The 26,145-nt window shown below is 47.2% G+C and overlaps 2 protein-coding genes across 4 annotated transcripts in view; one reads left to right on the forward strand and one right to left on the reverse strand.

Annotated features, from left to right (window-relative positions):
* Positions 1-26,133, reverse strand: part of ezh2 (enhancer of zeste 2 polycomb repressive complex 2 subunit) — a 132,084-nt gene extending 105,951 nt beyond the window's left edge. Inside the window, exons 1-19 of one of the 2 annotated variants that reach the window (XR_009911956.1) lie at positions 24,692-26,133; positions 23,025-23,148; positions 22,538-22,666; positions 22,324-22,443; positions 22,100-22,220; positions 21,720-21,902; positions 21,522-21,627; positions 21,184-21,347; positions 20,971-21,068; positions 20,666-20,894; positions 20,418-20,584; positions 20,198-20,333; positions 19,983-20,108; positions 19,715-19,893; positions 19,532-19,627; positions 19,246-19,327; positions 19,057-19,137; positions 18,879-18,963; positions 17,977-18,790 (exon numbers count right to left, since the gene is read on the reverse strand). Coding sequence is in view for 1 of the 2 variants with exons in the window: in XM_062379172.1 (XP_062235156.1) it covers positions 18,730-18,790; positions 18,879-18,963; positions 19,057-19,137; positions 19,246-19,327; positions 19,532-19,627; positions 19,715-19,893; positions 19,983-20,108; positions 20,198-20,333; positions 20,418-20,584; positions 20,666-20,894; positions 20,971-21,068; positions 21,184-21,347; positions 21,522-21,627; positions 21,720-21,902; positions 22,100-22,220; positions 22,324-22,443; positions 22,538-22,666; positions 23,025-23,141 (2,280 nt within the window). In the remaining variant the exon portion in view is untranslated. Of the gene's footprint in view, positions 1-17,373; positions 18,791-18,878; positions 18,964-19,056; positions 19,138-19,245; positions 19,328-19,531; positions 19,628-19,714; positions 19,894-19,982; positions 20,109-20,197; positions 20,334-20,417; positions 20,585-20,665; positions 20,895-20,970; positions 21,069-21,183; positions 21,348-21,521; positions 21,628-21,719; positions 21,903-22,099; positions 22,221-22,323; positions 22,444-22,537; positions 22,667-23,024; positions 23,149-24,691 lie in introns of those variants that run through there. The other variant, XM_062379172.1, reaches the window with a different exon arrangement.
* Positions 723-17,114, forward strand: LOC133932468 (cullin-1). Of its 2 annotated transcripts, none has more exons than XM_062379171.1 (22): positions 723-907; positions 7,789-8,183; positions 9,833-10,007; positions 10,105-10,272; positions 10,630-10,680; positions 10,864-10,954; positions 11,425-11,588; positions 11,744-11,906; positions 12,013-12,143; positions 12,719-12,826; positions 12,949-13,055; positions 13,158-13,206; positions 13,377-13,508; positions 13,593-13,710; positions 13,879-13,955; positions 14,220-14,338; positions 14,598-14,703; positions 14,787-14,834; positions 15,073-15,155; positions 15,242-15,347; positions 15,445-15,558; positions 15,676-16,312. In XM_062379171.1, exons 2-22 carry the CDS (start codon positions 8,044-8,046, stop codon positions 15,751-15,753), a joined length of 2,328 nt encoding a protein of 775 aa, XP_062235155.1. In that variant the 5' UTR covers positions 723-907; positions 7,789-8,043; the 3' UTR covers positions 15,754-16,312. The 2 variants fall into 2 exon arrangements, with proteins under 2 accessions (XP_062235155.1, XP_062235154.1); XM_062379170.1 differs by lacking the exon at positions 15,676-16,312 and adding an exon at positions 16,319-17,114 and having other exon boundaries at positions 725-907.
* Positions 26,134-26,145: the final 12 nt, after the last annotated feature.

Raw genomic sequence — 26,145 nt, forward strand, 5'->3', positions numbered from 1 at the left:
AAGATGAGATAACTTGAGAGAGGACAACATGAGATGAGACAACTTGAGATAAGAAACGATAAGATAAGATCAGACCAGATAAGATAAGATAATCTATCTGCATCCCTCCTGTAGCAGGTAAACATAAATCATCATAAATGATATTTATATATAATATGTAAACCTCATTCCCTTTGACTACTCACAGAATATTGCGTATAGAGAGACATATGTGAATGAAGTGCAGTGGCACAGGATGATTTCATGAGGTTGTATTTGTACATTACATATAACAGATATTATTATATACACGTATACAGACTGATTTATGTTATATATATAATTTTCCTTGATGATTTGTAATCTTGTTTTTATTTGAGAAACACGTTGGCTGTTTTGAAATATTCTTGATAAAGTTATTATCACTGTGACATTGTGCATGTAAGATATATAATATGAATACGAGTGTCTGAACGTACACTTTAATATATTTAGCTGTATTGTGGAATGATATATATAAATATTGCATTGCCTCTTCCCTCCGATATCTTATGTGGATTAATGTCTCAGGTGGTTTGACCTGTGCCTCGGTGTGACCTCTGCCCTCCAGCTGTGACCCCTGTCCTCACGCTGCATGCCTCGCCTGATTGAAACGCACATGTCTCCTCTGGAATAAAACAATCCGCTCGTCGTGCTGCTGCCCTCAGGAGCGTGTTGCTGTTTTCCAGCAGAGTTTGTCCCACGGCCCCTGAACGCGCCGTGATTCGGTGGCTGCTGAGCTGATCTTTGTGCGGAGCGGAGCGGGCGCAGTTAGCATCGAACCGCAGACACGCTCGGAAAGACGCGACCGACACCGGGACATCCAGCGGCTGGGCCCGGGAAGACACTCAGGCGGCGGCTACACGGTGACAGAGGCGGCCGGACAATGGTAAGAGGACCGGTTCTCTGTGGGGGACGCAGGCTGGCGGCGGGCGCAGCTAGCTGGCTAATGCTAATCAGCTAGCGCACTGTTTTCCTGACTCATTATTGAGCTGCCGGAGAAGCTAGGCTGCCATTTTACAGCAGCTCCGCGGGCAGCGGGTCCCTCCTGCCCGGCCCCACGGCCTCGGCCCCGGGCCCAGGACACCCAGCCCCACGCGGTAATGTCCCCACGAATAGTCCACGCGAACAAAAATGCGCATCGCGGTTTGACACGGAGCTCGTCCACCCAGCGCCCGCTAACCAGCTAACAGGCTAATTTAGCCCTGGGAGCTAACGGGGCGCTAGCGCTGTTGCGTAGCAGATCGAGACTCGAACCGCGGTGGAGAAATCCCGACGAACCGCGTGAGCGAGGAAAGCTGGGTCGTGTCCCCGCGAGGGGGCTCCAGGGCCGGGAGGCGATGGCACGGCCCCGCGGGCTCATGTTTACCCGGGCCAGGGCCACCCTCTCCGGAGTGAGGGATGGTGAATTGAACCTGACGCTGGGCTCACTCTCTCCCGGGACACCTGGACGAGACCCGGGGGCTGAGGACCGTCCGGTTCCAGGCCCGGAGGCGGACATGTGTCCCAGCGGCTGGTGGTTCTCCTCGGGTTCGATTCCTCAGATCTGTGGAGCCTGCTGCTGGTTGCCTGTCTCCTCGGTTCTGCTGACACATCTGGTGCCTGGTGATCCATGACCAGCTGCTCTATCAGGGGGTTATCAACAGGTTCACATGGGGGTGGCAGCCAGGAGGAAGCTGGGATGGTTCCTCTGGGTGGGAAAGTGAAGCATTCACATCAAACTGTAACTCCTTCCCCTCTCAGGCCCTAGTTTCCACATCAGTTTACAGTACAATGCAGGTTAGGGTCAAACATGGTCACAGTACTTCCTCATTACAGTATCTGAAGTTCCTACAGGGCTCATTTACTCCCAATGAAGTGGAATTAGAGTAATATGTAGATATCAGAAAAAGGCAGACATGTTTCAAACAGTCCTCCCTTTGTGTTTCATAGGTTGTCCTTGTTTTCATTCTGTCAGTGGCTCTTTATCACTGACCTAATGTCCAAGTTTTAAAAGAAAAAACAAGATCGAATTGTATTTGCAATGTGTTCTGCGATGATACATGGTTGTTTTCATCCTCCACGAAGGATCTTTGATTGTTTTCATCGGGACTGAATGTGAATTCATCTTTTATGCAACATGTCTCAACTATCGGCTTACAGCTCTTTTTTTAGCTTGATGTGTGTCAGCTGAATCGAGTGTTTGCCTCACGACGTTAGATCCCTCTTCAGATCTGGACACAGCCTTCTCTCTGTCCTCTGCCATCATGTCCTCCATATTTGTCTTCTGAAAGTTATAAAACGACAGATGAACCAAAACAGAGCAGCAGCACTGGAACTCGTGGGGGGGGGGCATGAAGCCAATAGTTCAACGGAGACGACCAGAGGACATGAGGACACGTTTCAACAAGGGGGGGGGGACTTTTAGAGGAGAGACATTGTAAGTTGGGGAGAAACTACAGACGTCTGTCCACGTCCCCTGGTAAAGGTACATACAAACAGCCACTTTATCCTCTTTCTTGAGAGGGAACATTATCACAACCTCCTCCTCCATCTTTGTTGTTGTTGGCAGCTGGACTCTGTGCTGCCCTCTAGTGGATCTTTTAACATGTCAGCACATGAGCTGCATGGCAGTGTGGAGAGTCACAGTTGCATCACTTGAAACGGACGTGTCATGTTTACTACGTTAAGGAAATGAGTGTTAATGAGGCAGCAGATTCCTTCAGGGTTTATAATGAGTGATCACATCCTCCGAATCGACCTGTGTGATTGACAGCTTGTGTGTGTCTGTACAGACCACAGTGTGGGAGTGTGTTGGTCCTGATGAGGTATTTACTGTCGACTGCAGGATGGTGAGTTTGTGTGTTTAACATGGTTGTTCAGTGGCAAAAAAGATAATATTAATGTGCTTGTTTACATCTGTACCTTCGTACATTGTGTAGTCGGAAATAACACAAACATATCAACTATACTGCCAAGTAATCTATTTAAGGCCCGTTCACCAGTGTTGTGTACATGACGTAGCACACGTGCTGCACCTCATTCACTCTGTTGCAACAGCTCACACACACACGAGTTAAGTTACCCCCCCTCCCCATCATGCCAGCGTGCACAACTGACTCAACTGGAGTTAGTCTGCATTTGTGTTCTGCAGCGTCAAACGCCCGGAGTAGCTTCTGTTGCAGTTCTAGGAGCTGTTGTTTCCTGCTGTGATCAGAGCTGATCAACAGGAAAACAGTTATTCTGATCATTGTTAATATTCTTCATAACTGTGGCAGCATAAGAGACAGTTCAACTGTTTCATGCCACAATATACAATTATACAAGTTTATCACCTTATATTGAGTTTATTCAGGTTTTAAACAGTTTTTAGCTTGAGGCTAAATATTTTAAGTTGTTAGTCTTGGCTGTTGGAAACAATGAGAAGTATTTTTGACATTTTATAGACTAGTAGGTATTCAAGATGAAAATATTCAATAATTGATGTCGCACTGGCTACAGGCACTGTCTGTTTGGTGCAGTCAAATCATTTTGCTCTGTCAGGAAACATGATTTAAAGTCATCTCAGCTACTACCATCCTACCTCCTCCTTTACCCTGTCTGCCCCGTCCAGGTCTGTCTGTTTAACATGTGCACGGTGCGGTGTGATGACGGCACTCAGGGCAGTGATGGTAAAGTCAAACCAGAGGGGCTGTGACTCTCTGCTTGGCTGCTCGTTTGAATGCTGAGCAGAGCAACAGAAATCAAAAGCTGCTTACGCTAATGAAATGTCCTCCCTCGCAGCCAAACCCAGCATATGATGGGTTTGTGTGGAGGCGCACACACACACACACACACACACACACACCTCACAAGCACGTTAGTATTGAAGAAATGCTCGTCACTGTTCTTCAGATTCAGCTGAAGCTCACGACTCAACCTTGAACATTATCCAGTCAATAAAACTCAGAATTAAAGGAAATAGAAATGGTAACACACATGTTTCTACCTCTGTGAAAATGACAGCTTCTTGTGTGTGTGTGGTTTACGGTCTTTGTGTTCTGAAATGTAGGGTATTAGGTTGTTGAGTCTGGCCAGGACACACGGTGACCAGGGTAATCTGATTTACCAGGCTGAGCTTTTTTTCCCACGGACGCTGCTCTCTCTCTCTCTTCCCCCCCCCACCGCTCCTAGCATCCCTCCCATTCAGCAGATCTGTCTCTCACTCATCTCTGGTTCGTGAGTTGTGGCAAAACGTGTAAAGTTGTGTTCAGTGTAGAAAACGATGGAATGCAGGTGAGGTTTGGACCTCAGTCTGGTCAACCAGTCACTCAGACAGGTAACCAGTCACCAGAGATGAGTCGTGAGATGACAACCTGTCAAGTCGCTGCTGCCGACAGCAGAGTCTGAACTTATATTTGCAGGCTATTTTATTGAAGTATAAAATGCATGTCATACTTGAAAACAATTTGTTAGAATATGATTTCTGCTGCTGCAGGCTGACAGCAGGTTTAATAACAGGATGTGGTGCTTGTTTTCCCTCTGTCACTAATTGGACTTTTCCAACCCTCAGAGAGTTTATTTTAATGATACTCATTATGCCATTTGTGTCACTAGTACTTTTTAGTGCTTTGGTCTGTGAAATAATTTTTATTAAAAAAAATTTTGTAATCTTTCCTCTTTGCAACATAGTAAAAAATGAGAATAAATCTCACAGGCCGAACAAAGTTATTAGTTCACACTCCGCTGTCCGAGTCAGGGCCTGCGTCTGTCTGGTCGAGGCATCTGATGTCAGATGGTGATGATGATGATGATTATAATTAGATCCCAACCCAGGTGCTTTATTTATTTTTTTATATTTTTGGCAAAATATATTTAAAAACAAGTCTGATTCTTAAGAAACCATCATGTCAAAGAAATGTAATGGTTTGTTATTTTACACTTAACCAATAAACGTTATTAAAATCAACTATAGATTTAAGAACTCAAATTCTAAAGGAGCAATGAAGTTAAATTGTGGGCTCACTGCAGTACTTATTGACATCTTAGTTTCTGTTACCCAGACATGAATCGTTGTGTTCCCTGAAAAGTACATGTTCCTCGAATCTGGTCCTGACCTTTGGACGGCGTGACCTTCCTGCTGCGTGTGAACAGGGAGGGAGGGAGGGGGGGGGGGGGGCTGTGGACTGGGGGGTGTTATTGATGACCAGGATTCTTGTTTCACAACAAACTTTCTAGAAACTGATGCCACTCAAAAACATCCCATCACTTCATGTCACATAGCTGTGGAGCAGCTGATAGGTTAGACGCACATCCAACACCTCCTGCTGTGGGAATCTGAAATCTGATCCCAGAGCTGCTGCGAAGGGCATCTTTTCTTACCCTGGGTGAATGGAAGCACAGAGACACGGAGACGAACACTGAAGCTTCTGTTGTCCACTCCGAGGGATTGTCTGCCCCAGTTGCCATGGCAACTGTCGGAGCACCTCAGGTAGGGCTTCCTGAGCCGAGCGAGGATCTGAAACTGATCTGGAGTCTGAGAGCACCTCAGGAAGGCAGGGCTTCCTGAGCCGAGCGAGGATCTGCTGAAGAGGAGCTGAAACTGATCTGGAGTCTGGGAGCGGCTCAGGTAGGCAGGGCTTCCTGAGCCTAGCGAGGATCTGCTGAAGAGGAGCTGAAACTGATCTGGAGTCTGGGCGGAGACGTGGGGGGGCTCACAGGTCCGGCTCCATGTCATTCAATTCAAAATCTAAACCTGACCCTAAAAGATTAGTCTTTGCAGCTCTACATGCTAACGGTCTATGAGGTGATATTTTGAAGATTCAGAGACTAAATGTCTCAGCAGTGGAAGCAGGTTTATATTTTTGTGTGGTGGTGTGAGCAGTGGATGGCTGTCGGAGGAGAGTGGAGCTGGCAGCAGGTTCCAGCTGCAGTGTAGTGGTCAGTTGGAGGGGGGGGCAGGGATGCTGCAGACAGGTTGGGCGTGGACAGCAGGACAGACTGTCAGTGATGGTTCAAGGCCTCATCCAAGTCTTCTGCTCCTGGAGTTTACTGCTGAGTCAAGGTTTCTCCTCCGACTCAGCGCTTCATCATCCTTTCTCTCCGAGGCGCTGCTTTCAGAACCAGACTTCAAGGGGAAAGCTGCAGTGTATGATTTTTTAATTGTTGTTATTTCTGTTATTTCAAATTTTTTGTAGTTTCAAAAGTGAGGCTCTGCGGCTCCTGTTCAGAGTTTTTCTCAGACCTGTTTGTCCTCAGATCTGTTTTAAGAAAGAGGAACGTGGTCATTTAAAAATCTGTGTTTGGTGAAGACTGAAAACATGAATGAATAATTTTGACTGTCAGTCGATCGAGCAGTTTTCTAATCAAAGTCGCAGCTTCTCCTGCTTGTCTTTGTTATGTGGTATTAAAACAAATACCTGGATGTGTTTTCTAAAAGTGTTTTTTCATTGTGGCCTTGGTAGAACTAATTCAGTTTCCTGTAGCCTGTAAATATCTCAATATATTTCAGTGTTGCTCTAAACCCTCAGATTTGCTGTGTTATGTAATGACCCTGGTTTCAGTGCCTCGTGGCTCATGGACACATTTTGATGCTGTCTCATCACTGAAGACATTCTGACGTCAGGTGTTCATTCATTGTCCTGCAGCGTCAGGACTCGTCAACAGGGACAGGAAATAACCAGCAGGTCACTCAGCTTCCTTCCCGACCACTGGCAGGTTGTACCTGGGTCATGTCTTGAGTCTCCGGTCCTAATAACTGAATGTCCAGAGACGGGCAGCGCCACATGCCTGGTCCTTCTAAATATAGCAGCACTGCCTACATGTAAGCAGCAGTTCCTTTCCTCATTGATATGAGAAAGGACAAAAGCAGGGGTCTCCTTTAAACTTTTCTGAATACAGTTTCTGACTTTTTTGCTTCCTTCCTTACAGACAAAAAATGTCTTCCCTATAATACGAAACACCTTTGGTATCTGAAAATGATCTTTTTAGTTTAGAGCAGATTGAAATTTTTCTCTTTAACATTACATCTTCCTGAGTCCAGGTCCAGTGAAACGTTAAATTACAGCGTCACGTCGGTCGATTAGTCTTCATGATGTGGACTGTCATCAGTGTCAGCTCTTACAGCAGCTGAGTTAACTCTTGTGATAGTAACACGTTCATCACCTACATATTTAAATATCTACTATTTTTAGATTAATCTCCTTGAAATGAATGGCCCATAAAATCTTTATAACAAATACACTATTGCTGCTGATCACGTCAAGCTCTGAATGAGGCTTTTAGATAAATGTTCCTATGAAAACTTTGCTCTTAAGACGCTTGGTACTCGAGGGAGACGCCATCATCTGGACAAGACTGGTGAAGGAAATCATGAAGGCCCTGAAGTGGACTAATCTGTCATTAGCTGTGTGACGTCAAGGTCAGCATCGGGTCTTTAGGGATCAGAGCCAAGTGTCAGCAGATATATCTATATAACTGTCCTGGATAACTGCTAACTAACCACTTAGAAAACTGAAACCGCTAAAGCTCAGACATGCACTGGACGCTGCAGATCCCCTGTATCTCCTCCTCTAGAGGAGCATGTGTGAACGCTAATGTGATGTGTGAGCTCAGCAGGGATCCCCCGCTGGATTCACCCCAAGCAGGTGTTAATACATCACTTCCTGTCTCCGGCTGCTCCACCTCTTACCTGAACCATGAGGAGGTCACCGCTGAAAACAACCTATAGATCTTTATTTCTGAGGGTTGAATATATCCACTTCATGATAAAGAAATCACTAATCAAACTGTTATCTTTTATGTCCCTCTCAGGTCATCTGGTGAGGATCGCTGCAGCTTTTAGGTGGAGGAGTGGCAGACAGCGCCACCCAGGTGTGCAGAGTGGGGCTGCATCCCTTCTCTCGACCCGACGACCAGCTTCACGGAGAGCCGCTGCCCGATGGACTGCGAACTCTGAGAGCCGAGTGAGTCAGGACCGAAATCTACCGAGGAGAGGAGCCGGGGGGAGAACGCTCACCGGGGCAGGACAGGGAGGGCACTGGTTGGGACAGGACGAGAGGCTCCACGATGTCGTCCAACAGGACCCAGAACCCCCACGGACTGAAACAGATAGGCCTGGACCAGATATGGGACGACCTGCGGGCTGGAATCCAGCAGGTGTACACACGGCAAAGCATGGCCAAGTCGCGCTACATGGAACTCTACACGTATCCTGTGCTTGACGCTGTGTGGCTGTGTTTTGAACGTTGTATGGGAGTGTTGCTCCACCAGGGCTAAAATTATTATTTAAGAGTACTAAAATATAATCTGCAAAGGTGACTGATTCTAGGATGTTTTTATAAGGAATGTCAACATATAGATAGATGGATGGATATGTAGCACACATGAATATCAACACCAGCACTGGCCCTTATCACCAACAGATCAAGAGGCTTACTACACGTATGAGTCTTCATCCTGAGATATTTGTTTTTCTCTTTGTTTGTTGTCAACGTGCACACGTAGTTGTGTTGTCACATGGGCTCATTCAGACTTTAGGAGTTGTTAGCAGGGCGCAGGCAGGAGAAACTCCAGAGAAGGTCCACAGCAGCTGACTCAAACATCTGTGTTCTCACATACAGATCATCTCAGGAGAGGATCCAGAGTTCAGTGTATATCTGAAAGTATCTTGTGTATCAGAGTATGTGGGCTAAGGAATATGTTATATATCTGTTATATATATATATATTTAACATTTTACACACCAAACTTTAAAAAGAAGAGAAAATAACAATCACTCAAGTCTAAGCTTTAAGAAGAAATTGTTGCTGATGGAATTTGTAATTATTGACTTTAGTTACAGTATAACCTATTTCATCATAATCTCACCTAAAGGCTTAATTTTTAATGAGAGCTACAGTTATTGTTACTTGGCAAATATGAGTAATCAGAAAGGCCCGTGTGTGTTGTGGCACTGGCTTGTTACTTCCTGGTTGTCGATGTGTGCTCAGGTAATGAGTTACAACACAAGAACATCCAGCGGTCCAGAGTCCTGACGACCGGGAACACACCTAATTTACACATGATGTATAATCACTGATCAACTTAACTGATCTTCTGTAAAAAGAATTTTATTTTAGAAGCAAAATGCAGCAAAACTTGTTTGTATTCTGAAAGAAAAAGGGAAGAAAGTTTAACAGTTTCAGTCACAGTCAACTGTTAACTTTAAAGTCCACTAACTGGAGCAGGGTCCGGTTTGTAAAGAAGCAGTGAGGTGATTTTCTCGGAGGCTTCGTTCTGGTGTTTGACGACCTGGTGTTTCCTTCAGTAAAGTGTTTTCATTATTTCTCTGAAGAACACGTTCTCCTGTTGAGCAGAGCAACAACACATATTTAAACTATGTACAATTGTTAAATTCACCTTTTAGTGAGAACCACAGGTCACTGATGACAACAAGGTTTGTTGTAGTTAAACAGCGACTTTCTGCACAAAGGAAAGTTTGTTTTTATACTTTATTTATATGTTGAACTCATTTACAATATAGTTTCAGTGTTAAGCCCAATTTTTACTGGTCAGAAAAAACACTAGCATCTGGCTTTTGTCTGCAGTGGGAACGGATACAATCAGCAGTGATTCCTGGAGCAATGATTTGCAATAAACACATTTTATCTGCTCCGATCGGCAGTGACGTAAACTTTACACCTGAGTAAACACAATCCTCTGTAGTAGCAAGAAGAGTGAACTTCCTTATTTTCTGGGTTTACCCACATAACCCTGCGTGTCCCCTGTAACTGATCTGTTACTGAGAGCAGCCTCTGGGATGTATTGTTTCATGGCTTGTATTGGATGTGTGGTGTTTCCTTAACCCTCCCCTCAGACATGTATATAACTATTGTACCAGTGTCCACCAGTCCAGCCAGGGCAGGGGTTCGGTGCCTCCGGCCAAGCCCTCCAAAAAGTCCACCACTCCCGGTGGGGCTCAGTTTGTAGGCCTGGAGCTTTACAAGCGCCTCAAGGAGTTCCTGAAGAACTATCTGACCAGCCTGCTCAAGGTGAGTCCACACACCTCAACGTGTTTAACCTCTTGACAACTTCCCACATCACAAGTGCTTATTTCCCTTTCCCTTCCTCCTCCTCTTTTCCCTTCAGGATGGTGAGGACTTAATGGACGAGTGTGTCCTGAAGTTTTACACCCAGCAGTGGGAGGATTACCGTTTCTCTAGTAAGGTCCTGAATGGGATCTGTGCCTACCTCAACCGCCACTGGGTCAGACGGGAGTGTGATGAGGGACGCAAGGGCATTTATGAGATCTACTCTGTAAGTCGTCTCTTCATGAATAAGAGTCCTCTTGAAACCTTTGTGTTGAGTTTGTGTTGATGTACACGTGTGACTCCGATCAGAGGAAAACCACCAGGCTCAGAAACAACATGGAGAATCAAGTGTTTAACAGCTGTTCAGTTCAATTCTGTATTTTACAATCACACAACTGTTTACACACACAGGAGACAAGCTATTATTTTAACTATTCCAGTTTACACCAGCACGTGCACGTCCAGTGTACGTGAGTGGTCACGTGATTATGAGGTGTGTTCGTATGGATGTATCAGGAGTGTTGAGGACAAGCAGCCTAAAGTCCTGACCTATTGTTCCTCTCACCCCCCCCCCTCCCCCCAGCTGGCACTGGTGACCTGGAGGGAATGTTTATTCCGACCCCTCAACAAACAGGTGTGTGTAGTTTCTCTTTATAGACGTGCAGTGTCAAAGAACAAGGTGGTGTAACACAATTAACAGTTGTTCAGTATTGGATTGTGTTTGTCCGTCACGTTTCGGTGCTTCAATCAAAGCTTCTTATGACGTCCACTTTGTTCTGTCTTTGCACAATGAGTTAACGTGAAGCTCTGTCCTCAGGTAACAAATGCGGTGCTGAAGCTGATAGAGAGGGAGAGGAATGGTGAGACCATTAACACCAGACTGATCAGCGGTGTGGTCCAGTCCTACGGTAGGTCCCTGTGTCCAGATACAACTCTAGAAACATCTGTTACAGGCAGATGTTCTGTAGCTGTTTAATTCTTATGAGTCTTAAATCTAAAGCCCAACTTTATTATTTAAAACTTAATATGTAAGATGTTCTCAGGCCTTAATAAACTACCAGGCTTAAATATAATTGCAGTTATCTTTAACATAATGTTTAACCCTAGTTGATAATTACAGATTGGACCTTTTTAAGATTTAGTTTGATAACTATAAGTTGTGCATCTCTCTGGATGTGAGCCTCCACGTGACAGACATGATATCCCATGTGAGCTACAGCAGCAGAAACAGAGACACGAGCATCTGCCTCTCGTTTGTGTTTCAGTAGATTTGACTCTTTATACCTGTGGGATTAATAAAGAGGATGATTCTGCTTCTGTAGTTTGTGACAAGTTGTTGTAGATGATTGAATATCCCCCCCCCCCTCTCGTCCCCAAGTTGAACTGGGCCTGAACGAAGAGGACGCCTTCGCCAAAGGTCCGACGCTGTCCGTCTACAAAGAGTACTTTGAGTGTCAGTTCCTCACTGACACGGAACGTTTCTACACACGTGAGAGCACAGAGTTCCTTCAGCAGAACCCTGTCACCGAGTACATGAAGAAGGTAGGCAGCCATGAGGGAGGGAATCCACCGGCTCTGAGCAGGTTTCATGAATGAGATGCTGTGGAGAGTTAAACTGAGTAACAGCAGTGAGCTTTTCACTGGAGATGAGACTGTGTTTGTGTGTTTGTTCTGATTCTTTGTGTGTTTTCCGACAGGCGGAGGCTCGGCTGCTGGAGGAGCAGAGGCGTGTGCAGGTTTACCTCCACGAGTCCACCCAGGACGAACTGGCCAGAAAGTGTGAGCAGGTCCTCATAGAGAAACACCTGGAGATCTTCCACACCGAGTTCCAGAACCTTCTGGACGCCGACAAGAATGAAGGTAAACCTGGAATCAATTTATCAGTTTGTCAGTTTTTATTCCCACTGTTTCCTTTTCTATGAATTAGTTTTAGAAATGACGTGATCATATAACTCTGTTTCTTTAGACCTGGGCCGGATGTACAACCTCGTGTCGCGGATCACTGACGGTCTGGGTGAACTGAAGAAACTTCTGGAGACCCACATCCACAACCAGGGCCTGGCCGCCATCGAGAAATGTGGAGAGGCCGCACTCAACGTACGCATCACTTTATTCTCTGACACCATTTCTCACTCGTTAACTTTAGAGCGATTAAAAGCTGGAGGTCAGAACCTGCTGCAGAGTGGACGTAGACAGTTAGCTGCAAGTTAAACGTTAAAGATAAAGAGAAAGCTAGCAAGAGTTACCTCTCATGGTACCAGGTATGTACACAAATGTACATGAGACATTTTAACACAACCATTTTAAAAGCTTCTTTCAGGAGTTGTGACATTATGACATGGTCAGATGATGTTTAGAAATGTCCGTATTCAACAGTGTGTTCCAGCTGTGGGTTGATCTCTGTCCTCTCTCACTTTCTCAAGGAAGATTATCATTCAGATATCTTTAAAGCTCATATCAGTAGACACCTTCTCAAGATGTCAGGATAGAGTTGGAAAAAATACTTGAAGATTTTGATCAGTCATAGAGTCAGTAGACAAGGAGTACAGACGGGTGAGAGGAGTGAAGATGTTAAAGTAAGGTTACCATTTCTAACTGAGTAAAGATGGATCAGTTCTCAGAAACAAGTTGTGACTGAGCCAAAGATGTGTGTGTGTGTGTGTTACTTCCAGGACCCCAAAGTGTACGTGCAGACCACGCTGGACGTCCATAAGAAGTACAACGCCTTGGTCATGTCTGCCTTCAATAACGACGCCGGCTTCGTGGCGGCACTGGACAAGGTCAGTTAGCCAATGAGAATCCACCGGGGCAGGAAGCTGTCAGAGAACCTGGAGACACTTGACCAATCAGCTGTTGGTCTTTACGTTAAGTTGAATGTCCCCCCCCCCCCTCCTGTTTGCAGGCATGTGGACGATTCATCAACAACAACGCTGTCACCAAAATGGCTCAGTCGTCCAGCAAGTCCCCCGAGCTGCTGGCCAGATACTGTGACTCCTTGCTCAAGAAGAGGTGGGTCACATGGTCCCTGCAGCCACTCACATGAAGGAGGGATGTATCTGATGAACATCTTTCATTCATTGGTTGTTATTCTGTTCTTTTCTTCCTCTTCAGCTCCAAAAACCCAGAGGAGGCAGAACTGGAGGACACACTCAACCAAGTGGTGAGTGGCACGCTACACAAACACACTCATTACTAGTAGTTAATCTAATAACACAATGTCATGTAATGTAATAATGTAATGTAATGTCATATCTCAAGTTTACTCAGTGACAGTTCTCCTGCAGCCTGTTAGCATCACGCTAACGTACGTGTCTGTGTCTCCTCCTCCAGATGGTTGTGTTCAAGTACATCGAGGACAAAGACGTGTTCCAGAAGTTCTACGCCAAGATGCTGGCCAAACGTCTGGTCCATCAGAACAGCGCCAGTGACGATGCAGAGGCCAGCATGATCTCCAAACTCAAGGTGGGATTCAAACCAACGACTCATGTTTCTGAATCTCTGTAGATTAGACGCTCACTCTGGATCTGGTTTTGTTTTCTCCTGCAGCAAGCGTGTGGGTTCGAGTACACGTCCAAGCTGCAGCGGATGTTCCAGGACATCGGAGTCAGTAAAGACCTGAACGAGCAGTTCAAGAAGCACCTGACCAACTCCGAGCCTCTGGACTGTGAGTGAACTCCATCAGTCACATGTCTGATCAGTTATCATTTCAAATGTATCATCTGAATCTGTGCAATTTATGATTTTCCATTTAATCAGAAAAAACTGGTGTTCTCTTTTTATTTAAGATATATTTTCGGTTTTAAGTTAAATCATAAACACTTGTGTGTTCCAGTGGACTTCAGTATCCAGGTGCTGAGCTCTGGCTCTTGGCCTTTCCAGCAGTCCTGTACCTTTGCTCTGCCCTCTGAGGTAAGACTCCCACAGAAAGACCAGAAACCTTTCAATCTGTTTTAGATCTTTGTGCAGACAAGATGAGGGGGGGGGGGGAGAGTGAGTTTTAACCCTTTAACATCTGAGGCGTGTTTGAAAACCTGATGGTTTCTGAAGAGCTCACAGAAATGCCAACTTTGCATTCTGCAGTTTCTGTCCCCCCCCACTTTTCCTACTTTTGAATCTGTCTTCTTGCCGGAGACGTCCCTCCAGCCGGTCTGATGACGTGTCTCTGTGTTGCAGCTGGAGCGAAGCTACCAGCGCTTCACGGCGTTCTACGCCAGCAGACACAGCGGCAGGAAGTTGACTTGGCTCTATCACCTGTCCAAAGGAGAGCTGGTCACCAACTGCTTCAAGAACAGGTACAGACTCGTTTCATGGACTGCAAATAAAAACACGACTGCTCCAGAAAACCAGGCCCGAATGGCTCAATGGCCCCCTGGTGGCTGGACACAGTATAGGTCTTATATCCTGTCATGAACCGAACTAAATAAATCCAAGTAGACGTTAAATAAATGTTTGTGAAAGATGGTTTCTGTCATAGTAGGTAGATCTTATCACGATGAAACAAAGTCTGGAAGCACGTTGCTCTGGTCTGAACAGTTGTTGTGTTGTTGACAGGTACACGCTGCAGGCCTCCACCTTCCAGATGGCCATCCTGCTGCAGTACAACACAGAGGACAGCTACACCGTCCAGCAGCTCACCGACAGCACGCAGATCAAAACCGTGAGCTTCTCCTTCACCTGCTGATCTGGAGACGAGGACACGTGTTCATTCCTCTACAAACCGTCTGTGTCTTTGATTTTCAGGATATTCTGGTTCAGGTGCTGCAGATTCTGTTGAAATCGAAGCTGCTGGTGAGATTTTTATCATTTTAATATCAGGAATTAAAACAAAATGTTTTAAAACGGGTCGGACTCTGTTCCAGAAACAGAAACTCCTGACGTGTAGTTTTCATTTTGAACAATGGGGGTGCCAGAGAAGAGTTTAGTTTCACTTTGGATTGAAGGAGCAATAACTCTCATAATCTCTCGATGCTGCGGTGAATCAGTTTGAATGTGTTTATTAAATGAATGTCTCTCATGTATGTCTCAGGTGATGGAGGACGAGAACGCCAATGTGGACGAGGTGGAGTTCAAACCCGACACCGTCATCAAACTGTTCCTCGGATACAAGAAGTAAGAAGCTCCTTCCAGTCAAAGCTGGATTCAACAAGCTTGTTTACTCACATGTTAAATCAAATGATGTGTTTGTTCCTCTGCAGTAAGAAGCTGAGGGTGAACATCAACGTCCCGATGAAGACGGAGCAGAAACAGGAGCAGGAGACGACTCACAAGAACATTGAGGAGGATCGAAAGCTCCTCATCCAGGTGACGCTTCCCTCAACACACTGAACATCAGCAACACAACAACAACACAACATTGATCCTCAAGAAGGAATGAATTAACTCTGATGTGTGTCCACAGGCTGCGATCGTGAGAATCATGAAGATGAGGAAGGTCCTCAAGCACCAGCAGCTCCTGGCTGAAGTTCTGAACCAGCTGTCGTCCCGATTCAAACCCAGAGTCCCCGTCATCAAGGTAACACACAAACAGACACACACACTTTGTCTGCAGCTGTTTTCAGACATGTTCATGTTCTGAAGGTTCTGTGTGTGAGTCAGTGTCTCTGGACTTGTTCTGGATCTTCTCCTGCAGCCTCCTGGTAGAATGTGTGTAACATGTCAGAGTCCATGTGAGGAACCAGCAGGACAATGTGTGGAAGCTTCCCAGTGAGCGAGTGGACGTGTTGATGAGGTTTCTAACACGTGACGTGAAACTGGAAGAACACAAACATCTCAGGATGAAGAAGAGGAGCCGGACACGTAGAAGATGAAGACGTCAACATGGAAACACGAGGAGATTCAAGATCTTCTGGTGATGAGGGCCGACTCTGATGTGGAGGAGCTGTAAACAACAACACTGATCTTTCCACAGCAGTGTTCATAAGTCATGTCCCACCTCCTGCTGCTCTACAGGCTCCGCCCCTGCTGCTCTACAGGCTCCGCCCCTCGCCTTGATGTTCCCAACATGTTCCTGTTTGAAGGAGTCGGACCAACAACCTGCTGCTGCTTCACAAACACCAACATGTCTGAAAACAGCTTTAGATAAACATCAGTTTTTTGTTCTTTGTTGGTTTCTTCTCATCACGGCCGTGTCCTGGTCAGAGGAACTCATGTGTTTTGTTCCTCTTCTGTGTCGGAGCTCCAGATGAACAGTGAACATGTAAATTAACCTGCAGCTGAAAAGTTTTCAGATGGACGTTGTGGTGATTTTCACTTTGTCTCCCTCTTGTGGACAGAAATGCATCGACATCCTGATCGAGAAGGAGTACCTGGAGCGAGTGGACGGTGAGAAGGACACGTACAGCTACTTGGCCTGAGGCCGCCCGCCTGCCCCCCCACCCGCCCGCCGGCTCTCCTCAGTTTTATTTTTATTTGTTATCTTTTGTTTTTTTATGTCTGAGTAATAAAGTGTGGATCCCTCTGAGCGGCGGACATGTTGTGAGTGTGTCGCCGACCACGTGATCGCCCCGATTGACAACCATCAACGTGAGGGGCGGGTCAGGAGGGCGTGAACTTTCTGCTCTGCCTTCGGGAAACAAGCGCCCCTCCTGTTGAGACCTGGACCCCCCCGTCTACATGCTCGTCCGTAGGACTCGGTCACACTTCCTTGTTGTCATATTGTAAATAACCACAGACTCTAAGAGGAAAACAAACCCTATCCCCTTATTTACATAGCGCAAACGTAATGAATTAGCCTACAGCCAATCAGAGGAGAGCCGCATCCAAAGGTTTCTGCATGCTACTGCCTACCTGCACCACGGTGACCACGAAAAATTTAAAAAGTAAAAATAAGTCGAGTCACTGGGCAGCCGACAGTTCACAGCACGACGCCGCGAGGTCGCCGCCGGTCATGAGTTCTTGGCGGAGGAGGCGGTGAGGTTAGAGCCGCCATGACGCTTCTTCACCTGCGGAGTAGTGTCGGTGTCGGGCTCATGCAGGAGGCCTGTTTCATTACTGAACGGTGGACATTTGTATAGTGTGGTTCATTTTCTAAATGTGTGATAAATAAAAACAAGGAAAGATTTCTCTATACGCTCGACTCCACGACTTTTCCCTCTGAACTGAAACTGATGTTTGTGTTTCTCATTCTGTTCATGTCACGTTTTCATTGGATCCTTCGGCTCTGAATTTATAGAAACTTAACACGACTGAGGATCTCACGTGAGGGATTCTGAGCGCGTTAATAAATGTGTAAATGAACATTGATCGGAATAAAGAACCAATCGTTTACACACAAGATGAAAAGCAATCAGTAATTCACACAATGCAAAATAAAAACCAGAAACTCAGCCATTTATAATATTTTTATCTGCATCATCTTCAACAAGAAGAATCCCTGTAAACATTACAAAAATCAGCACCTGTGTTCGGAGGAAAAAAAGTGGTCCTGGTCTGACGAGAGGAAAAAGAGAAGCTAAAGAGTTCAGAGTCACGACTGGTTTCCTCTTCAGCTCAACGATCAAAAAGAAAACGTGGGAACTTCTGATTTACTGCACATCTGTGAGAAACTCGAAGGTTCAGGAAACGTCACAATGACTAAAAGAATCTCTTCCCGACCTGGAGTCATTTCAGGATGAAGCACCGGTGACAGGTGGTCAAGAGAAGAGCGGCTGGTTCTGCCTCAAGTGGACGTCAGGAGCGAGCACCAGAGGGAGTGTTGGTCGGCACGTCAGTAAAAGATTTATTAACAAGAGGAGAGCTCCGAAAACCAAGAGGATTAAATTCTACTGAGGAGACGTCACAGTATCGTGAGGAACCTCGATCGACAAACATGGAGTGACGAGGCTCAGCAGGACGAGCTCCCAAACTCGACCTCACCAGTTAATCAAGTCTGAATTTCATCTCTTAACATTTACTTTAGAAAATTATCTCCAGTTCCTCAAACTTTAATAACTTCAAGATTTTTAGATTTACATCCATTTTTAATTGAAGCTCCTCAGATTCGTTAAACACGACATTTGAAAGCATCACAAGATTAAACAGAAAAAAAAACATTGAAGTGATGATAAATAGTTTGAAGTTCACAAATATCGACGTGTTCACTTTTAAACTGAGGAACAACCTGAATCCAGACTTTCCCAAAACCAAGCAGATCGAAAACTGCTCCTGAGTTTCATCGAGTGACTTTGAACAAGAAGCTGAAGCAACGTGAAGACGAGGCAGAAACCAGGAGCTGAGGAAGAGTCGAGCACAGCGGAGACAGGAAGTGAGACCTTCTGGAGCAGGAACCAAAGCGTCAGGGGTTTCCTGTTTGTTGACGTTAGCACCTGGAGCAGCAGCTGATGTTCCACAGAGCGGTCATGAAGAAGAACGAGGCACCGACAGAGCGGCGGCTGAAGCTTGAAGTGAAACCAGCTTCACCGACAGTCGAGTGTTTGTTTAAAAAGAAACGTTCAGTTCGTGGGTGATGTCACTTCCAGCTGAGGAGGCAAACACATGATGCCCCCCCCCCCATAGAAAAGGAGGATTTGGTGACAGCAGAAAAAAGAAAAGTGGATATGAAAAGGTATAAAAACAATATTCCCAGATTTCCTGAAGCTTCCTAGCGTTGTTGACGAGTGGTCTGGATTTCCTGAAGTGAGTGTGTCTGTGTGTGTTTGTGTGTAAGGCCGTTGTGTCACTGATCCACAGGAGGGAGGAGTCGGGCTCAGGCGATCTCCAGCTCCCGCTCGATCCCCACGTACTTCAGAGCGTCCGCCTGACTGTACCTGGATCAGATTGTCAGGGTCAGTGAGGAGTGAGTCAGACACACAACGTTCACACAAAAGACACAACAGGTTCGATTCCTGAACTGACCTGTAGTCGAAGAAGAGCTCCTCTCCGGTCTGGATCGCTCGCTTGGCGAAGATCCCGATCCTGTGATCTCCGTTCACCATCATCACTGCAGGGAGCAGACACACAAGTTCACAGACACTCACACACACACACACACACGCTGCTCTGGTCAGCTACACACAGCTACACACTTGCTCACCTTTTGCATAGCAGTTGGGATTCACAGAGTGGTTGGCGAAGCGGATCTTGTTTCCTTTTCTCGTGGCGTCAACAACAAAATCTGAGGAGAAAAAGAAACAACAGCTCACGATCTGTAGTCATTAACTCACTTTGTGTGTTTTCTTCAAATGCTCCCACACAGCTCGCATTGTGTGCGTGTGTGTGTTACCGTTGTTGAGGTTGAAGAGGAAGCTGCACATGTACTTGTCGTAGACCTTTCCTCTGCGGTCGGCCTCGTCCTGAGAGATAATCTGCAAACACAAAGCCCCCCCCGTTTCAGCTCTGTCTTCAGTTGACACATCAATAAAAAAACTGGTTCCTTCTTTATCTGGATGTGATCATTTCCATGGAGGTCGTTGTGTATTCAGAAGCTTTAACCCGTGAACAGCTTCCTGGTGAACCTGGTTCAGTGAGAACTCTCCGGGTCCAGACCCCGGTGCTGCTCGGGGACTCACCTCTCCACAGTACTCTGAGATGAACTCGTTCTTCTGGACCGACTCTTTGATGAAGATCCCCCAACCGGCCACATCTGAGGGGGCGAGCAGCAGGTGCTGAGAGACCGGGGGGGGGGGGTGTGTTAAAGAAACCGTCTGAAGTCAAGTTGTGTTTTGTGTTAACTCCAGATGTCAGTGCCTCACCTTCTTGGCTCCTCTCTGGATGGAGCAGTTCTTGCAGGACACGTTCTTGCTGTCCCAGTGGTCGGCGGCGCCGCAGGTCAGGCAGAGGTCGGGGTCACACTCCCTCACCGCCAGGTAGCAGGGGCACTGCTTGGTGTTGCACTGGGCTTTGCACCGGCAACCCGGGAATCTGTTCTGACCTGCGTCCATCAAGTGACAGAACTAAACGTTTAATATATAATCAACACCCTCGTGACAGAAGCTTTCTAAAGCCCGGCTGGGTTCTTACACTCCGAGCTGCACTGGCAGAACTTCTCACAGAAGTTCTGAGCGGTGACGCAGGGACAGGACGAGTCGCAGGGCTGGCGGGGGTGGTCACACGGCTGGTAGTTGTACACGTGATTGGACGAACCGTCTGAAACAGGAAGGAGGAGACTCGGGTCAACGGGATGTTTTCAGATCACTCAGGGGGAAATAACCAGGTCGGTGTCCGTGACCTCTGACCTTTCTTCAGCTGGATCTTCCTGCAGTGAGTGGCCCACAGTCGGTGCTTCCTCTTCTTCTTCCTCGGGGGCGTGTCCTCGTCTTCGGCTGGAGCCCGAGCGATGATGCTCGACTCCTTGACCCTGAATTCATAGACCTGGGGGGGGGGGGGACACAGTCACGTTAGGCCGAGTCCCTCAGTCGGTGAACGGGTGTTCCACCGGCCCGGCCCGGAGCTCACCTGTCGGCAGGTCTTGGTTCCGACGAGCCGAGCGATGGCGCAGTAGTTGTCGTAGTACGTCCCGATCAGAACCCTGAAGAGAGAAGCTTCAGCTCCGCTCCACTCCACCGCCTCCGCCTCCTCCGTCAGCTTCATCTTCACCGGAGTCTGGCAGCGCGAGTTCCCCTCTGCACACAAAGAACCGGGTCACCACGCAGAACTTCCCCCGGGTGTCAAATCCTGGGTCCGACCCGAGAGGGAGACGGTACCTGAGCTGCTGGTGTTCTCGTCCTTCTTGTCCTCGTCCTCTTTGTCGTCCCTCTCGTCCTCTTTGCTTCCCTCTTGGTCGCTGTCGGTGTCTTTGGTCTCCGAGGACACGGTGGGAGTACTGGGCCGGCTGGTGGGCAGTCGTCCTCGGCGCCGGCCCACCGGGCGCTTGGAGGGAGTCTTGACTCGTTCGGCCACCACGCCCTCCGGGTACTCCCTCACCATCCCGTCCTGGTGATCACAGAACAGGGTCGGTCCAGCAGCTACAACCACCGGTGCGTTCTGGACCAGGAAGCAGACGACTCACCTGCACCAGGAACATGTAGCAGTCGATGCCACAGGGTTTGCTCTCCACCAGGTTCTCCAGGTTCTTGCGTTTGTACGTGTTTGGAGTTGCGTGGAAAGCTGAAGGAGGAGAAATGAAATGATGGGACATTAGAAGAGCTGGTTCCTCGTTCACGATACAAATCCAACATCTGAGCTCCGGACATGTTGACTTCAAAACAACGAGAGTACTGACGGTGGAGGAAGCAGTCGTATTTGAAGCAGCGGCGGCAGAACAGCGTGTGGAACGAGTGAAGACTCTGCTCCCGCTGCACCGAGCGGGCGTGAGGCCCGTCGATGTTCGGGGTGCACTCAGGAGGCAGAGCCCCGGGCAGCTGCTGCTCCGTCAGCTCCTTGTACCTGAGACACACAGAGAAATCAAAGATGATGGACGTCTGTCGTGAGCTGGGACACGTCCTCCTGGGACCAGTCCACCTGGGACCAGTCTCATGGGACCAGTCCACCTGGGACACGTCCTCCTGGGACCAGTCCTCCTGGGACCAGTCCTCCTGGGACACGTGCACAGCCACTCACTTCTCTTTGAGCTCCTCAGTGGAGCCCTTGTCGGGGAACATGGAGGAGATGGCTTCAAAGATCTTGTCCGATGGAAACTTCTTGGAGCTGTCGCTGCTGGTTCGGCCTGGAACGACACACACACACTTTCCATCAGGGTTCACAGACACACACAGACACACACACTCCTGTATGATGAACGGTGTCTCTGGGACTCACTCTCACTGTTCAGGAGCCCTTCCTTGCAGGGGTCTTCTGGGGGGGGCTCCTTGCTGTCACACAGCTCCATCTTCTCGACCTTGAAGTCCGGTTCTTCCTCTTCATCGTCATCCTCGTTGTCGCTGTACTGGGACAGAGCGCCGACCAGTTCCACGAAGATCTCGTCGTTGATGAAGCCGCACTCTGCACCACAACATAAATGTTTCAACGTCTTCAGCCTCAATCCAGTTTCATCTTCTCACCGGCGCTTTGGTCCCCAAGAAAAATAACCACGGTGCCGTTTCCAGTCTAAATATCCACGGAGGTATTAATATAAAAAGATGGAACATCACAAAGAGCCGCCATCATATCATCAGGTGTTCACCCCCCCCCACACTCACCTCTGTCTCCGTGGACTTTGCCGTCATAGTTCTTGATGAGCTCCTCTATGAAGGTCCCGTCCTGGTCCAGGATCTCGTCTCCCATGTACGGGATGTTGTGCAGAACCGTCTCATCCTCCACCTGGTGCAACAAGTGGAAAACAATCAACGCACAATGATCGCTACACAACGAGAACACACACTCTACATGATGGTCTCCACTACAGCTGTAAGTTCATACACACCATGAAGTTCTGCTGCAGCGGGGACCAGGAGTACATGACCGGCACCGAGGCCACGGCGTTGAGCGTCTTCAGGGGGATGACCTGCCGGGGGAACTCGGAGAAGCCGCTGTCCACCGTGCACTTCACAGGACGACAAGAGAAACAGAGACGTTCACAAAACCTTCACCAGACGTTTACCACACATCGTGACGGTGAACCACGGTGATCTGCAGACCTCTCGGGTTCCTCGCAGGGAGCTGACGGACGTCATGATGTGAACCGGCTGGATCCGCCGGGTCCTCCACTCCTGGTTCAGGATGTCCGTTCGCTTCACGATCTTCTGACGATTGGAGCTGAACATGCTCTGGAGGAGAAAACACATTTAATTGACTGGGGCTTCATCTGGAGGCTGGAAATACAAATATGCTCAAAACTAAGTAATCGCCTCTTCTCCATCTTTTCATAAACGACCCACACAAGTCGAGTCACTGGATTTTAATCTGTCGTTTTTTCCCGTTACCTATTTTCCCGGTGTAAGATTTTAAAGTCACTGCAGTTTGGAAACAAATCTCTTATCTCATTAGTATAATTAGACTGTTTCTATCATTTTATACTTTTAAAAGCCAAAGATGAAACTCAAACCTCCTTCCCTAACATCTGCAGTGTGTGTGTGTGTGTGTGTGTGTGTGTGTGTGTGTGTGTGTGTGTTTGTGTTGACGCACCTTGACCTCGTCGGCCCGTCTGAAGCGTTTGAGCTGCCGCAGCCTCATGTACTCAGACTTCACTCTCCTCTTCCAGCAGGCCGGACCTTTCTCCGAGCGCTTCCCTGTGAGCACCATGATGAAGCTGCAGACAGACACAAGGACGTGAACATCTCCACGTCTTCTGAGCCTCTCTGACACATTGGACTTTAACACTGATTCTCATTATACAAAGAGGAAGTGGACTTAACATCTCTGAGCTTCAAAGCCGGGAAATCTAGTTGTACAAAGCGATGGAACATTATCAACATTGACCCTGGTTCAAATTGAGCTGGTGGAGTTTTCCTGACCACTTCAGTGAATCTGCTGTTAACCAGAGGAAGTCGAGCTGGAGATCTACACCTTCTCTCTGCCGCCCGGTGGCTGGCTGCTCCGACTCAAAGCTCACACTTCAAGAGACATGTCCGAAAGCTGCTGGTGAGCCGTCTGTCCCAATGAGACGTGTGGAGGACACATTCTGACAGATGTTTATCTTCAAACCACAGACAGAAGAGATCTCCAGCAGCAGAATCTTCACTTCACTTCAACAACTGGACACTTTAGTAAATGAGCTCATCTGCTCTGTAATAGAAACAGTTCACAGGGTTTTAACTGCTTCTAGTTTCTTCAGCCCTGATCTGGATCTGAGTCCTCAAACACCGAAGGCCCCGGGTCAGAGACCTGAAGTTTGAAAGTTTAAATGACGACATGGAGACAAACCATCAGAACCAGCTGAAGACCAGAAGCTGCAGCTGGATGTTCTCTGCTCCGATCAGCTGATGATAATTAAAGATGTAAATCTGAATCCGTCTGAACTCAGAATCCAGATCTTTCCCGTTCACAACCGTTTCTACTGGTTCAGGTTCAATTTAAGACTCGATTCATCAAGATCGTCTGAACAAAGCTCCATAGAATATGAATTAAACTGTTGATATAATGAAGAAGTCTCTAAGCGTGTTTCTGTGAGACTCTGAGGAAACCTGGTCTGATGCGTGTGGTTCACTGTCAATGACGTGAGGGGTTAATATTTAATAAAACACAAATCATAACGTTTATGTACAGTTAGCTTTTCTAGAACTGACTCTTAATATTTAGGGAATGTTTGGATCTTTTATTAATTAAATAATCCCCATCCGGGTTAATACAGGTGTCTCGTCTTCTTCTGGGATCATTCAGCTACTAACGACTTCTTCATTATTATTATACTTCATGTAATAACTGATGTGAAGTAACACAAACAGGTATTGATTGATTGATACGAGGTATTATTATATTTAGGTACTTGAGTACTTGTACTCAGTTACCATGTAGTGCTGCATCGTGAATGCGTGGGGCCACGATGAGTTAGCTGCTAACAAGTTAGTTTAACTGATTCCAATCACGGACAGCTTGTCACCGGGTTCGAGGGGAAGCGGCTCCCGCGCGAGCCTCGTTGCCACCTTTAAATCCGGTTTCTTTTCCCGGTAACCGCGAGTTAGACAGACCCAGTAGCATGACATCTGTCGGGGACACGAGATCTGACGCTACACCCGGCGAGAAGCTAACAGTTGGTTAGTTGACAAAGATCCGAACGACGGCGACGAAGACCCGAGAACAACCCGGGAAAAAGCCCCGGGATTCCGGACATCGACGGTGACAGCTTCACTCACCCGCACCGGACAACCGGGGCTCATTCAGCGGGGCTGCCGGGGAGCGAAAGGCCGAACACGGGGAAGTCGTCCTTTGTGTCCGGGGTTAGCTGCTACGTTAGCTCCCTGGCTAGTTAGCAGTTAGCACCGGGAGGAGGGAGCGACTCGCGTTGCGCGACGCCGGCTTCACCGCACCCAGAGACGGCTATAGAAGGAGCCGCCGTGCCTCCGCCTCAGGCCCGAGTCCAGCTCTGGTGCTGCCGCGGTCCTGGAGCAGATTCTCGGCTCGGTTCTCCCGGACAGAGACCTCTTCACACGGTTCCGCTGCTTCCGCCTCCGCGCTGCCGAGGTTCAAACCGCTCCGCGTCCGTCACCGCGGCTGCTGCGAGGCGCCAAACCTCCGGGCCAATCAGAGGAGACGACGTTAGCACCGCTCAGTGTCAGTACACGCGATAGGTCGGGGTGCTTGACGGTCATAACCAATGAGAGAGCGAGATTCGGAGGGGTCGTGTCCGGGGACATGTGCACGCGCTCCCTTTGTTCTCTCGTGTCCGCGGAATACAGCTGTGGGAACAGTGACCTCTACCGGCCACTGCACGTTTAACCTGCAGCTGCAAAGACTCAATTCAAGCTACAAAGACTCAGAGTTCATGTTGAAGATAGCGACCTCTACCTGCAACTGCAAAGAATCAAGTAAAGCTGTAAAGACTCAAACTGTTAAGACTCAAAGTTTATGTTGAAGACAGCGACCTCTACCTGCATGTTTAACGTGCAGATTGTTCAGATTGAATATTCATGATAATAAATAAGATCAGTAATTTATTTAATAATCTTATTTGATTACATCAAACGGTTCAGTGCTATGCCTCAGTCAGTCAGCAGGGGGCGACATTTACCTGTTTAATAGTTAGATTAACCAAGAACTAGTTTTAAACCACAGATTGACTCTGAAGCTCATTGCACCAGTTCACTTTATGTTGTAAATAAATGAAGCAGCTGCAGAGTTGTTGTTGTCTGTTTTTATTACATTATCCAATAGATAAAAAAACTTAATAACACAAAAATAAACTTGATAAACAGAAGTTTGCAACGTGCACCTACGAGCTGCTGAGTTTTTGTTTTTAAATAAGTGTTTATCCAAAACTGCAAAAAGGAAAATAAAAAATGAAAAACAGAAGAAGCTGCAGTGGTTTCCTTTAGAAAACAACAACTTTATTATTCTTTAATATCAGGTTGTGTGAGAGCACCGACAGCCTGAGGCCCCGTCTGAAGTCAAACTTTCAAAGTATTTTTTCTTTGCAATTATGTTTTCATTTTTGTTTGTTTATTCTCAAAACTAATAATTCATCAAATGTCCACGATTTGTTTCTTGTTATTGAATTATTAACCCATTTGATCCCGGAGGACTCAGGCGGGTTCGGGTTATCCTGTAGATGCTGAATTACGTCAGTTATGAGATCATGTAGTAAAGATTA

This window comes from Platichthys flesus, chromosome 21 (assembly GCF_949316205.1).
Source record: "Platichthys flesus chromosome 21, fPlaFle2.1, whole genome shotgun sequence".
NCBI classification, from domain to species: Eukaryota; Metazoa; Chordata; class Actinopteri; order Pleuronectiformes; family Pleuronectidae; genus Platichthys; species Platichthys flesus.